Here is a 14,391-nt window from a genome sequence, read left to right as displayed (position 1 = left end):
TCCAACTTGTTTCTTCCTCAAAACTAATCCATCTGTTCCTTGGACAATCCCCCATAATGAGTAGGGGCCACATACTTGATAGCAAACACATACTACTTTGCACCGCTAACTATGGAGCTGCTTCATGGCTTGCCACCTGACGTAATAATGTGCAAGTGCAATTCAAAGTGCGCACGTATCGACGCTGCGCGGCGCGCATCTCACGTCGCGTGACAAGTGGCATGGTACGATGCTGATGATAATTGTGACGATAACTTATTGCATCCCCTTTGAAACAAAGTGTGAAACCGGGCCAGTTGGTATTCCACATTGGTATAACCAGCGCGAAAGCAGACATCGCACACAAGAGAAAGCGACAACGACAAGCGCTGACTTCCAACTGGGAACCCTTTGAATCATCCGAAATGGGACGGTGACAAACAGACACCAAGCCTGCTTGATTTAAATAGTTATCACGTACATGCTTTTCATATATGAATTGCGCAGGCTTGTGACTTTTTTCTCCCTCAAGCGACTCCAACCATTTCTTGGTAAATCTCCCATATTGGTTAGGAGCCTGGCGATAGCTGCCACAGACACCAGCGGCGGCGAACGACATCGCTAGTCGAAAGCGCTAGTGGAATTAGCCCATAACAGCTTACGCTATAAAACGTCGTTACTGATTCTTATCATTGTGAACGGCCTCTGCTGCATTCCGATAGCTCATTTCCGGTAACGGTATTTTTGGAATCGGGGTGATGGGGAAAATGGGAAATGTTTATCTTAGCAGTCCGCATCGTGCTTCGAAGGGGTGTACAAAGAAAAAGAGGGCGCCAATGCCGAAACGCGCGCCCGCTGATGGGCTTGTCGGCATCTCGACGCCGGGATGTATACGCTCCGCCCTCAAGGCCATGTAATGTGAAATTTAAGACGAAGAGAAAGGTTACAATAATGCTGTTTACTATACTACGTAAACGGCATTATTGATATTGGTGTATACTATACACCGATATCAATTCCTATTGTTCTGCCCAGGGATTATAAAGGGAAACGAGGGAAAGAGAGGAGACGTCGAAGCAGTGCACCATGTGCCGCATTCTCTTGCAAGAACACTTCCCAAGATTATCACCTTTATCTACATGGCTGCTCTGACGGTACAGCATTAAACATCATTGATGTCTTTCCAAGATATCTTGATTTCTGTCTCTCGCATGCAAGAAAGACAATGTCTTCCACCTCCTCACAAAGCGCGCATGCGCGTGCGCCACGCGAGGGCAGCATGAAGTTTACTGTGCTTAAGCGGTTCGCGAACCATTATGAACTTTCATTTATCGGAACGGAACTGAACCGGAACGAAATCGGAACGAGCTGAACTCGAAGCCGTACCGAATCATTGTTTTCTTGGTGCGACACCCTGGTTATACGACCAGAAATGCATGGCTTTACTAGTTCTTATTCCGTGTATACCAGAAAAAAAAATCAAAATGGAGTTTACCTCTTAGTTCAGGTACAAGGTGCACTATTACATAATGCATTTTAACTGATTTACGATCCTCACAACATGGTATGTGTATTTCAAAGATATAACTTTAAGGAGCGTCTAATTTAAACATTGCGCTACGTACATTGCTCGCTTGTGCAACTGGCTATTATTGTAGACATTGTCGATTTATCTACGAAAGTAGAATTTGACTTCAGCAGAAAGGAAATACAGCAAGGAAACCTTGCACGAATAGTCGGTGACATTAATGTACAAGCACATTTCTTTCGCCGTAATTACCAACTTATGATATATTTTATTACAATGTCGAGTGCTCATGACCATTCTTGATGCAATGTCTCAGGTAGCCCTACAGTGGCGCCTTCGTGACTTACGGCCATCAAGTCTTTCAGGCTCTTACGCAACGAGTGAACTCGCCCAACTAAACCGTAACTGCATTGATTGCACTTCGACAAGGTGAAACAACCTTTCCATAAAAATAAAACTTGAAGGTCACTGACTGAATCCGCCTCTTGCGCAAAGGTTTAATACAACATTGCGATTAGGTAATAGTCAGCTAGCAGAATAATCAATATTTTTTTTTTACTTGCCTAAAACGACAGCTAATAAACAAATCAATATATCTTCACGTGTCCTTCGGTACATGAATTGCGCATCAGAATGTCCAGCGAGAGAGAGAAGCACAAGGCTGCGGAAGTTTTTACGTGCCACGTACCGCGAACGCTCTGGTCGCATCGTAAGTGAAGCATTTATTGCCCCACTACACGTGCGCGCGCACACGCACTTCCCGCCTCCTCGCGAAGCGTGCCTTAGAAGAAAGCGGGTTAGACAGAGCTTAACGCTCGCGATAGCCTATTTGCGTACAAGGTTAGGTAGGACTAGCTGGTCTAAAGACGCCAGTTGGCAAGTCGCCTGGAAGCGATCTAAGGTTGTGATAGCGCGCTACAAGTGTCCTGGTATGAATTCAGACTCGGCCGCAATCAAAGCGTCTTGGCCGGAGAGAGCTGACCATCATATATTTGCAGTTCAGTCTTCAATCGCAACTCATCAACAGGCACCGAGAACGCACCTAGCGCAACTATGAAGAGAATTAAGTGGACATTGATCGGCGTTCTTCTCTAAGCAGGTATGTTCGCAGCCTTTGCTTGTTAAGGACTGTGGCGCGTCGCATGTTGCTCCTTCTCCGCTTCCGACTCTGATTGCGCCTTGCAAAGTATAACTTCAATATGCCATAACTAGTACAAATTGCTTATAAACTGTAGCATGGCGACGGTTCACCGCCTTGTTTGCGAGAGAGAGAGAGAGAGAGAGAGAGAGAGAAATTTATTTTCAGAAAGGCAGAGAGGTCGGCCTGAGCTATAACTTGCTCTGGCCTGCTACTCTACTCTGGGGAAAAGGGACGGGGAGGGAAAGGGCTGATGAATGATGATGGTATAAGGAAGAGATGCGTATATACAAATTCACAGATTTGTGGTATCTCTAAAGGCGTGCGTTGTTTGCGAGAAACACCCAACATACGGGCACGCAACAGCAACGCTTTCGATTTGGATGCACATTTATAAAGTGAACATTAGCTCCAAATAGTGACCCACTTCAATGAAAATTCTCGATAAAGACAGGCGGCAAAACGCCTGCTTCAGCTGGTGCAATTCTGCCAGTGGAAGCCAGGGTATAAGGATGTGAGCATATACATATGCAGGCCATACATTAAAAGCATCGCTTGAAATACGCGTAGTATATCGGTCGAGCGAGGTAAAAAAATTACACAGTACGGTGATTTTCTTTTTTCTTTCCCGTAACTTTAGTCTGGCGGCTTCGTTACAGTAAGTGATGATAAGACATTCGTCTGCCTGTATACATGAAAATCTATAGGAACAGCTGAAGCGCTTAGATCACAACGAACATGACCAAGAACTAGGCCATATAGATGGTGTAATCCTACAATGCGAGAAACACCGCAAAAGCGTTTTTCGTCTTCTAGTTCTCGCGCTAGGTTTTCCAAGCTGCTTTTCTGATTATGTAACTGCGACGCACAAGCCTACTGGAAGCTGAGCAAATGAAAACACCGGAAGCCAACCTTAACTGCAACGAACAGAGGCGATACGAATTGACTCAAAATGATAGACTGACGGACCAGTTACTATTGCACTATGTGACATGCACCAAAAGCGGGGACAATCAAGCCAACAAAAGACACGAAAACACTGCGCTTACTTCGTCTGTGTCTGTTTTCTCTGTCGTCTCGAGTGTCCCGCTTTTATCACACGCACCCGAATGCACTAATTGCTTCGAGGTCTACAGCTGAAGCCTGTACGCATCAGTGCGATGTATAAAGAAAAAGTTCGGAGCTGCATCTGCAACTCAAGAAACAATAAGGTGGATTGCCAGCTGCCTTTTCTAAGCGTATGTCCACGTTGCAGGTCTTTTGGGTGAAATCGTTGCCCTCGTAGTACAGTGCGAAATGGCTGTCAAAGCCAGTTCGGCGCTCCTAAAAGAGGCTCGGCGTCGTCCAGAGAGACCGCTTGATCGAACTCCGGGCTGCCGACAGGGCACATCTGCAAGTCGACTGGGGAGACACCCACTCCCTGTGGAACGTGGGGCCCAACCTGGAGGAGGTCGTTCATTTCGCCGTCCTGTTCGTGGCGAGTTCTGTGCTGTAAGTGAGCTCTGTCTTGTAAATGAAGGAGAAATAAAGAAGCGTGATATAAAAGCTCCGCTACCGTGATTACAAGTGCTACTAACGCTAATAATGTGATGGGTGACATCACTGTTGATGTGCTAGGGTACAAATTACCAATGTTATCGTGTTCAAAGTAAAGTTTTTCTGTGGAAAGTGTTGGTTACTTCCTGACATTTCTGACATGGATGGCTAGCAGATGGATCAAAGGTGCTGACGGATGTCCTGAAAACGCAAAAAATAAGAAAGAGAAAGAAACAGCGTAATGTAATCCTCTGGACGCATCAGTGCAGGACAGAAATTGCAATATCCATCTGTTGCTTCTGTGCACGCAAAGTGAGATCAGAAAAACAATAATGAGGTTTAACGTCCCAACACTACTTTCTGATTATGAGCACGCCGTAGTGGAGGACTCCGGAAATTTAGACTACCTGAGCTTCTTTATCGTCCACCTAAATATAAGTACTCGGATGTTTTAGTAGGCGCCCATGAAAATGGGGCCGCCGAGGCCAGGATTCGAACTCGCGACCTCGTGTTTAGCTGCGCGCGCGCCCACGCACGCACGCACGCACGCACACACGCGCGCACACACACCCACACACACACACACACACCCACACACACACACACACACACACACACACACACACACACACACACACACACACACACACACACACACACACACACACACACACACACACACACACACACACACACACACACACACACACACACACACACACACACACACACACACACACACGCACACACGCACGCACACACACGCGCACGCGCACGCACACACGCGCACACACACACCCACAGACACACCCACAGACACACACACACACACACACACGCACACACGCACACACACGCACGCACACACACACACACGCACGCACGCACACGAACACGCACGCATACATACATATTAGAATGCCGCATTCTAATAAATTTTGCATTCTGTAGAATGCTACGGTGTATGCCCACAGACAGCGAAATAAGCCCCTCATCGGAAGTGAGCTTGAGAACTTACTTGGAACACTATCGCTGCGCGCTTCGAGTAACTTAGCGCGGTATATAGCTGGCAGAGTGTTATCTTTGTTCATGCTCACTTTTTAAAAGTGGGATATTATCATACAACATAATCATCTTGATTTAGAGCTTAAGGCATTACGCACAGTTTTACTTCACATTAGAAGCACACTGTAACGCACACCTGTGAAACATCTTCGCTGGAACATTGATAATACGGAGCATTCTTTCCCAATTGAGTATTAACAGCTTTTGGTTCAGTAACCACATTTTCGTGCGAACCACGAAAACGCATTTTCGATGAGATTAAAATGATTACTCCAATAGATACTGTTTCCGTACTGATTTGGATGAATGGGAATGCGAGAAATTAGGACTATAAATATTGGGCCCACTAGAGCAGCCCCACAAGAGCAACCTAAAGGCAGGAAAAAGAATGAGACGCAGGAGTAACATCTGCAGAATCACACGCCCAATTTCACACATGTTGCTCGAACGCCTAGGTCACTGGCACTCCTGCACGGAAAATGTAGTCATTGTTGCTAATCATTCATTTACTATTGCCAAAGGATATTGGCAGTGAGCTATTGTATGAGAAGACTAACGTTTCACTATTTGCGCCACAGACAGTCTACCTGCCGGGGATAGCATACATAAGTGATACAGCCTAACCGCTATATATTATATCCGATGCCGCGCTTGGCGTAAAGAATTTCAATGATACCGTAGAGTAGACGATTATCACTTATAACATATTTCCCGTACTTGGTGTTGCAGGCGGACACACAGTAACATAGAGGTGTACTCGCTACAACTAATGTCGCTGTACCGTTATCGGCTCGCATACGTTTATATATATATATATATATATATATATATATATATATATATATATACATACATTCTGGGCTGCTGCCAGCGCTTAGAGGCTAAGCCTACACTGCATTTTGAGGGTAGCAAAGGGTAGCTTTTACCGCGAACTCCTCTGTTATCATGGGCATGTCTATGATGCTCAAATCGCTGTCTTTATTACACTAGCTGCATTTTTCTGTAACGTATGAGTATAAAACGCACTGAAATGTTAGTTTCGCTGCTCTACATTGCGCATGACATGAAAAAAACTTCGAGTTGCGTTCAGTTTCCCATGCGCTCGGCAAACATCACAGCTCCAAGAAACATCTACAGTAATTACTCCCTTTATTCTTTGGCCCTTCCATTAGGACATGCAAGACATCATAATAAAATCAGTAATGATGTATCCAAGCAGCCTGCACGTCTCGATATTGTATATGCATGGTATGCCAAGTCTATAATGTCAGAGACGGCGCGTTCACGTGGAGCCGCTTCCAAATTTAAGAAAACAAATGTAGATTGTGACGCCTCAATCATATCTATTTTATGAGATTGTTTTTTTTTAAATTACATGCAGGATCGATCGTACGTACCGTGGTGGTAAGCGCTGCGTATCTGAACAAGTAACATGCGCCAAGGCCTCCTGGCCACGGAACCAACGATGTGAGTACAACGACAAGGAAGAATGCTTGTGCGTTTTCACTCTAAGAGTTCCCTGGTTTCTTCTGACAAGTATTCTCGCACACAACCGCCGCTACAAAAGCATGATTGATAAAAAAAGGTACATTTGAAGAAATGCACTATATCGAAATAGCCTGTATCAATTACTTGTATTTAGCTTATCCGTTTTTATCCGGATTGTACGAGTGTCTCAACATTTCCTCGGCATTATACTGACTCGATTACTTGCGCTGCTACTTACTTGTGTTACATGCGTTTAAACAGCTCGTTATTCTTTAGCACTTCATTCACCCGCAAATTGTGCATGAAGCTCTTCTGCTGTATTTATCATCTACTCAGGCACATCGGCACGACAACATTCATCATTCGGCTCCTGAGGGCTTTAAAGGAACACTACAGGAAAGTATTAAGTGAAGCTAAAGTGAGACATCGGTACCTGAGAACGTCTAAGGCGTCAGTATTTTTTGGGCACTGCGCTTTAGTAATTGACAAATTAAGATAAATGCAGGAGATGATTAGACACTCCCGCAGGACATTCAACCACCAGCCTGATCACGAACGCAGTCCTCGTCATAGTTCTGCGACTAGCCCTATCAGAGTCAATGACGTAAACATACGGAGCCGCGAACAAGTCCAGAATGGTCGCTGCCGTATATGAGGAGGAGGAGGAGATAAACTTTATTATAGAAGAGGTCTTAGGCGGGGGTTGGGGTGACGTTCCCCTCCCCGCAGTGGGCTCCTCTTCTAGGCCGCACGCCAGGTGGCCGACCGACGATGTCGTTCGGCGACCTCTTCGGCCCGCTCCGTGACTCGGAGTTGAACCTCCGGGTCCGAGCTGAGCAGCGCGGCCTCCCACTGCAATTGGGTAGAGAGCTGCAGACTGTTCGACGGCTTGTCTTGATTACATGAGTATAGGATGTGTGGTGTGTCTGCCTTATGGTGCCCACAGAGAGAACAGACAGGGCTGAACTGCTCTGGGAACCATATGGAGTATATGTACGGATTAATGAAAGTGTCTGTTTGGAGCTGTCGCCAACTGACTTGTTGTGTTTTACTTAGAGATTTATGTGGTTCTGGGAAGATTTGTCTTTCTTTCTTAAAGTGGGCAGTAATTTCTTTGTAGGTCGTCATTCGCTCCTTGGCCGACCTGAGCTCGGGGTAACGCACCTCCCGGTTAACTACGAATCCTCGGGCAAATTGGTGCGCCGCCTCATTTCCAGGATGGCCTGAATGCGCGGGGACCCAGATCAATGTGATCTGGCGGGTATTGGAGATTTTTCGTAATATTCTGATGGCTGCTGAGTGGGCCCTTCCTTTGCAAAAATTTCGAATTGCGGTTTTAGAGTCGCTGATGATGTATTTGGCAGTGGTGGAGGTAATAGCTAAAGCTATGGCAGCTTCTTCGGCCTCCTCTGGAAATTTTGTTTTATCGATTGTCGCTGATGCGAGGGGAGAACCTCGATGATCGACAACTGCCAGGGAAAAGGCGTCTCTGTCCGCATGTTCTGCCACGTCCACATGCGCCGTATCTTTCTGAACTGAAAATCTTTCGTGAAGTTTTTGTGCCCTAGGCTTTCTTCTGTTTGTATCGTACTGTGGATGCATGTTTTTGGGCAGAGGATGGACTATTAAGTGTTCGTGCACGTGTCTTGGAATCGGCAAGGTGTGTGCACGGATTCCTTCATATTGTATGCCTGCCTTCTTTAGGATGAAACGTCCCGTTTCAGTTCCTGATAGTCTTTCGTATTGTGCGGTGAGGTGTGCTTCCATCATTTCCGCTAAGGTGTTATGAATTCCTAACTGTAGTAGTTTTTCATTTGGGGTATGACGAGGGAGGTTGAGCGCAATTTTGTAGGATTGTCGAATTAGAGAATCCACGTCGTTCCTTTCTCTGACTGTGAGGGTGACGTATGGTGTAGAGTAGATGACTCTGCTAAGAACGAAAGCCTGAATTAGTTTCCTGGTCTCGGCTTCTTTAACTCCTCCTCGCCTATTCGCGATGCGTCTGATGAGGAAGGAGATTTGGTTGACGGTGTTTCTCAGCTTCTTAATTAGTGTGTCGTTTTTTTGGTTTGACTGTATCAGCATTCCCAAGATTCTTAGGGTTTCCACTTCTGGGATGGCTGCCCCTTCCGCGTAAATTTTGATCTCAGGCGCTTTATTTTTTCTTTGACGCTTTGGGTGTAGGATGAGGAGTTCAGATTTTTGGGGGAACACGCAAGTCCCGCGGCTTGTGCCTCCTCTACTACTACATCTGCCGCTTGTTGTAGCGTATCTTGTATTGTGCCGATACTCCCCTTGGTTGTCCAAAGGGTGATATCGTCCGCGTACAAGGAGTGTTCTAGGTCTGGGATTTTGGCGAGTTCGTGTGCCATTTTGATGAGGGTTATATTGAATAAGAAGGGGGAGAGGACCGATCCTTGCGGCGTTCCTCTGTCTCCTAAAGTGAAGGTGTCGGATTTGATTGTGCCAATTTGAATTTTAGCCGTTCTATCGGAGAGGAAGTCTTTGATGTAGTTAAATGTTCTTTCGCCTACATTCAACGGTGAAAGAGAATCTAGGATTGCTTTGTGTTTGACGTTATCAAATGCTTTGGTTAAATCTAGAGCTAGGATTGCCCTTGTGCTCCTGTCTTGCTCCTGAGAAAGGACCTCGTTTGCTAGTCTGAGCATCGTATCCTGTGTTGATAAATGTGGTCTAAAGCCGACCATAGTGTTTGGATATAAATTCTCTTTGTGCATGTGGGACTGCAGTCTGTCTAGTATGACGTGCTCTATCAGTTTTCCTATGCAAGAAGTAAGCGAAATAGGTCTGAGGTTTTCGAGCGCGAGCTTTTTGCCCGGTTTTGGGATGAATTTAACGATGGCATGTTTCCAAGACACTGGGAGTTTTCCTTCTCTCCAACACCCGTTCGCAAAGTCCGTGAGGGCTGTGATGGAAGCGTCGTCTAGGTTTCTGAGTGTCTTATTGTTAATGCAGTCCTCTCCCGGAGCGGATGTCGTGCGTATCTTAAGGAGGGCTGCTCTTATTTCCGCCATTGTTATGTCAGCGTCCAGGATGGGGTTAGGTTGTCCTTTATAATCGGGTAGGGACTTCGTCTCTCGAGTTGTGCAGAAGTATTTCTGCTGTAGCGTGTTTATAATATCTTGATCCGTGCCTGGGTCTATGTTTAAAATTTTGGTGATTTCCTTTTGAGTCGTAGCTTTGTTCGATTCCGGATCAAGAAGATGCCGCAAAAGATTCCACGTCTCTCTCGTGCCAAGATTGCCATTTACATTTTCGCAGATATGGTTCCACTGCTGTCTTGCAAGTTCTGCGGAGTGGTGTTGAATTGCTTCCGTGAGTGTGACTATCCTGTTTCTAAGCTTTTTGTTGTATTTTTGCTTAAGCCATCTTTTTTCTAGACTTTGCCTTGCCTCCCACATGTGTGTGAGGCGGCTGTCAATCGTATTTACGCCTAGGTCATGTACTACGTCTTTAGAGGCCTTTCCCACATCTGATAGGAGGGTTTGTGTCCACTGTTCTAGGTCTGCGATCGGTTCCTGATTGTGGTCACGGATCGTCCTAAATTTGTCCCAGTCGGTGATTCTGTTTTTTCTAGGTTGGGGTTTGAGATTGCCAATGACGATTTTAGACGTTATGATATAATGGTCACTTCCCAGATTTTGTCTGGTGTTGCTCCAGATTAAGTCTGGGAGATTTTTGCCTATCGTGAGGTCCGGGCACGTGTCCCTGTTCACGCTGTTGCCTATCCTGGTAGGTTGCATGAGGTCCGTGTATTGGGTTAGCCCTCTTTGCTGGATAAAATCCATTAGGGCCGTGCCTTTTCTGGATATTGTTGCGTGTCCCCATTGCACGTGTTGAGCGTTGAAGTCGCCCACAATTAGGATTGGGTTTTGGCCTGCGATTTGTAGGGCTTTGAGTATAGCGGCTTTCGCTGGTCCAGCCTGTGCCCTGGGGTGGCTGTATGCGTTAAGTATGAACAGAGAAGAGGAGTTTCTTTTGCTAGGTAGAATTTCGAGTAATATACAATCGAGCTCTACGTCTTCAATCTCGTGGTTAACCACGGTAAGGTTTCTATGTACCATCGTAGTGGTTAATGGCTGTTCTGCGATGTGACATGGCAGAACTGCCCGATACCCTGGCAGTTTTAGTCGAGACATTCTGGGTTCCTGGATCGCAATTACGTCAGGTTTTTCGGATTGCGATTGAATGTGTAACTGCAGATGTGCTTTTTTATTGCGCATAGACCTGCAGTTCCACTGCCAAATTGTTATGGTTTTAGGATTGGCCATTTTGCTGGGATTGATCGATTGGCGCCCCTTGAGTTGACGGGGGAAGCCAACGTAAAATTTCCTGTAAAACGGTGTCGAGCACTCCGAACTTGTGATTTACATCCTGTATGTGTTGTTCAAGGCTTTGTGTTAGATTGTCAACTCTTTGTGTTAGGTTATCGAGTTTCTGGCTGTGCTCTTCCACTTTTTGTTTGAGTTTTGGGACTCTATCTTCGAGTGAGGGATTTCTTACGTCAGTTATTGCTCGTTTTTTGCGAGGTGCTTCTTCCTTGCTTACTACGCTTACTGGTGTTTCGACTGATGCGGCCACAGTAGTTTCCATTTCTGTGACCTCCAGCATTGGGAGTGGTTGTGGAAGAGGGTCCTTAGAATTTGTGGGGGCTTTTAGTTTACTGTTTTCTTGTTCCAAGTGTTTGATTCGGTCCGTGAGCATTTGCATGTGGTGGAGTGCCTGATCGAGTTTAGACTGTAATGACTGCAGCTCCGTCCCCTTTCCGTGAGAGGCCACTCCCGCCCAGCTCACCTGTTTCGGTCCGGGACTCTGAGTCCGGCTACTGGTGCTGTTGCCACCTCCGCCGTCTGTATACGTTTGAAAAGCGCGCCAATTTCCAAACTTTTTATTTCCTGGCATGTGCTACCACTATGCGGGAATAAAGCGAATTTATGTCTCGCGCCTCCTTCTCTCGGTTTTCGTTGCATGGTTTGTTTGCTCCGTCGCGTCTGCATACTACCGCTCGCGCATTGGCGCGCGCGCGGGCGGGCAGCGGTTACCTTGGGTTTCGTTCCGCGGGCGGTTTCGACTTCTTGCGCCCGCAAAACTGATGGCTATCTCGTTACTTATCGCTCAAAGGTCGACCGCCGGTTTTTCTCTCGTTTGTTGCTCACAGGGATGCGCATACGCGAGGAATGCCGCCGTGCATACGTTATCTTCTTTCTTTGTTTATTCATTTTTTTTGAGACTCCCGAAATTTAGCGTAATTTTTCTAGGCTGGATCTAAAGTGAGAAAATATTTTGCGCTGGTGCATATGTACTGTTTATTCATGAATACCAAGAATGAGAAAAGGAAATAAACTTATAAGAATTAAATATTTGATGCGTTGTTATACACACACTTGAAAGGCTTAGAAAATGCGCACACGAGAATATTTCGCAAGTGTCAAATGTTCCTGCTCCTACACGAATATTTACCTCCATAGCGTAAGTGAAAAAAATGCTACCCTGCAAGGGGTAGACCAGTAAACCGCTCGTAATAGAAACGTCATTGTATTGCATTGTTGCATGAAAGAAAATGCTTGTTGTCCATTTTGCGTGGTATGTACAAAAAAAAAAAAGAAAACTCATTCACGTTACCCTTGGCCACGAGCGGTCGAACGGTTTCGTTTCCTCCACTCTGCTCCGCCCGCGCTTTCGCGTTCCGATAGTTTCGTTATCGCGTAGTGCTGTGCTGGTTTCGCTGCCTGGCGAAACTCGGCACAAACTGCAAATAGCGGAGAATTCCACGTCCACGTGATGTCGCGGGATTCCTGAACAGTTCACACCACTTGACTAAGAGCGGCGAATGCAACGCTCTGTCTTGGCTCGGTTTCTCGATGGCCACGCGTTTCCGTTTCGCGAAGAAAACCGCAGCGCCATCTGTCGCGCACCGGTTTACGCAGCAATGGCACTAAAGGGCGTTGATGTCGTATGCAGCGCCACCACACACCACAAAGAGGCGGGCGATTTGAATTGCGCTAAACGTAGGCGGACCCTTCAGACGCAATGCTCGCGTAAACTAAGCAATTTATTGGTACGACACAAGCGCCGCGAGGTTTCCGGATGGGTATTTAGCAGTCCACGTTGACTTAGCATTTGCTTTTAGTGTCCCTCTAAATTTTAGTGCTTCCTTTTCATTCCTGCTTGTTTACACGACGCTGGAATGTTGTAGATAACCGGGAACAAAAGTTTCCAGCCCCCTTCCCCAATTCTAATGTTTCGTCTTTTTATTTGACCGAATACGGTCCAAGCAGGAGAGAGAGTGCAAAAAGGACAAAAAGATTAGACCTTGAAAAAAAAGCCCGCCTATTGACAAAAAGGCACTAAAAATGGACGATGCCTGCTCACACAAAACTGAACGAGATATTGCACGCATAAGAAAAAGGCATAAAAGGAGAGAAGCAACCCGCAACGTTAACAACATAGCACATCACAGACTATGCATTCCGACGTTCCAAATCACTCCTCAGGGGCAAGGAGGAGAGAATTATGCAGCAGTGCATTCCAATCTGTGATTGTATTTGGGAAAAATGAAGACTTGTAAACATTCGTAAGAGCAAAAATTGGTTCAATAATGTGTTGATGCCTAAGACAAGATTTTTCAATGATTGTTTGGTTATGTATTTGTGGGGATCAATGCATAGTCTGGAAAAATATGCGGCTAAGAAACTTCTAGCAATTCTGCTGCGTTCTTTTAAGCATTCCAGCTTTGATTCCTGCAACATAGCACAGGTAGAGACCCGGCGTTTAAAGCGGTTATATATCGAACGAGCCGCGAATCTTCGAAAATTTTCTCTTTTTTTTTTGTATCTACCGTTGTGTGAGGATCCCCCACAATACTTCCGTACTCTAGAGGAGCTCTTACTATGGCTTTGTACGCCTTGTTTCTTAGTTCGTTTGATCTTCATAATTTGTGTTTTAGGAGGCCTAGTTTTTTACGAGCTGAAGAGCATATATATACGTTATCAGTGTGCATGGTCCATTTAAGCCACGACGTACTCGTAATGCCAAAATACATATATTCCTCTACTTGTTCGATCATGTTACCATTTATGTTATACGAAAACAACAGTGTGTTTCTTTTATTAGTAAGACACATCTATCCTGCTTTTTCAAAATTAATGATCCTACCCCACTTAGCACACCATTCTGGCAGTAACTTTAGATTCACGTTCAACTCATGTTGATCAGGAAGAGAACTTAAGTTTTTAAATGTGGCACAGTCGTCAGCAAACAATTCAGCTGAAACAGTTGATTTGAGAGAGTCTACCATATCATTCATATAGATGTTAAACAAGACCGGTCCTATTTAAGATCCTTGGGGTAGTCCCGACTAAACATCTAAATTTCTAGAGCACGACCAGTCTATATCTACATATTGTTTTCTATTAGTCAAGTAAGATATAACGCAGTTCATTATTTCGGAAGATATACCAATTACAAAAACTAAACCAATCTATCAAGTCTCTACGCTTAGCGAACTCGCTACTCAGGAATTTCCTCTTAACACAATAGGCGGGGTCTAAATCTACGCTGTAGCGACATCTGTTTCTCGATGACCCAAAAATGGGGCTCAAAGGATTAGGTTTTGCTTACTGCCAGCGCCGGACGC

General features: G+C 45.6%; 1 protein-coding gene across 7 annotated transcripts in view; it reads left to right on the top strand.

Moving 5' to 3' along the window:
- Positions 1 to 2,216: 2,216 nt before the first annotated feature.
- LOC142585148 (uncharacterized) overlaps positions 2,217 to 14,391 on the top strand; it is a 36,095-nt gene continuing 23,920 nt past the window's right edge. For 2 of the 7 annotated variants that reach the window (XM_075695675.1, XM_075695672.1), the window contains exons 1-3: positions 2,244 to 2,606; positions 3,901 to 4,136; positions 6,628 to 6,713. Coding sequence is in view for 1 of the 7 variants with exons in the window: in XM_075695671.1 (XP_075551786.1) it covers positions 3,942 to 4,136; positions 7,071 to 7,134 (259 nt within the window). In the remaining 6 variants the exon portion in view is untranslated. Of the gene's footprint in view, positions 2,607 to 3,900; positions 4,137 to 6,627; positions 6,714 to 7,070; positions 7,135 to 14,391 lie in introns of all 7 variants that reach the window. The other 5 variants (XM_075695671.1, XM_075695673.1, XR_012829042.1 and 2 more) reach the window with 5 other exon arrangements.

The sequence above is a fragment of the Dermacentor variabilis genome, chromosome 6 (assembly GCF_050947875.1).
Source record: "Dermacentor variabilis isolate Ectoservices chromosome 6, ASM5094787v1, whole genome shotgun sequence".
NCBI classification, from domain to species: Eukaryota; Metazoa; Arthropoda; class Arachnida; order Ixodida; family Ixodidae; genus Dermacentor; species Dermacentor variabilis.
The sequence above is the reverse complement of the archived record's forward strand: the minus strand, read 5'-3'. Positions and strand labels throughout refer to the sequence as shown.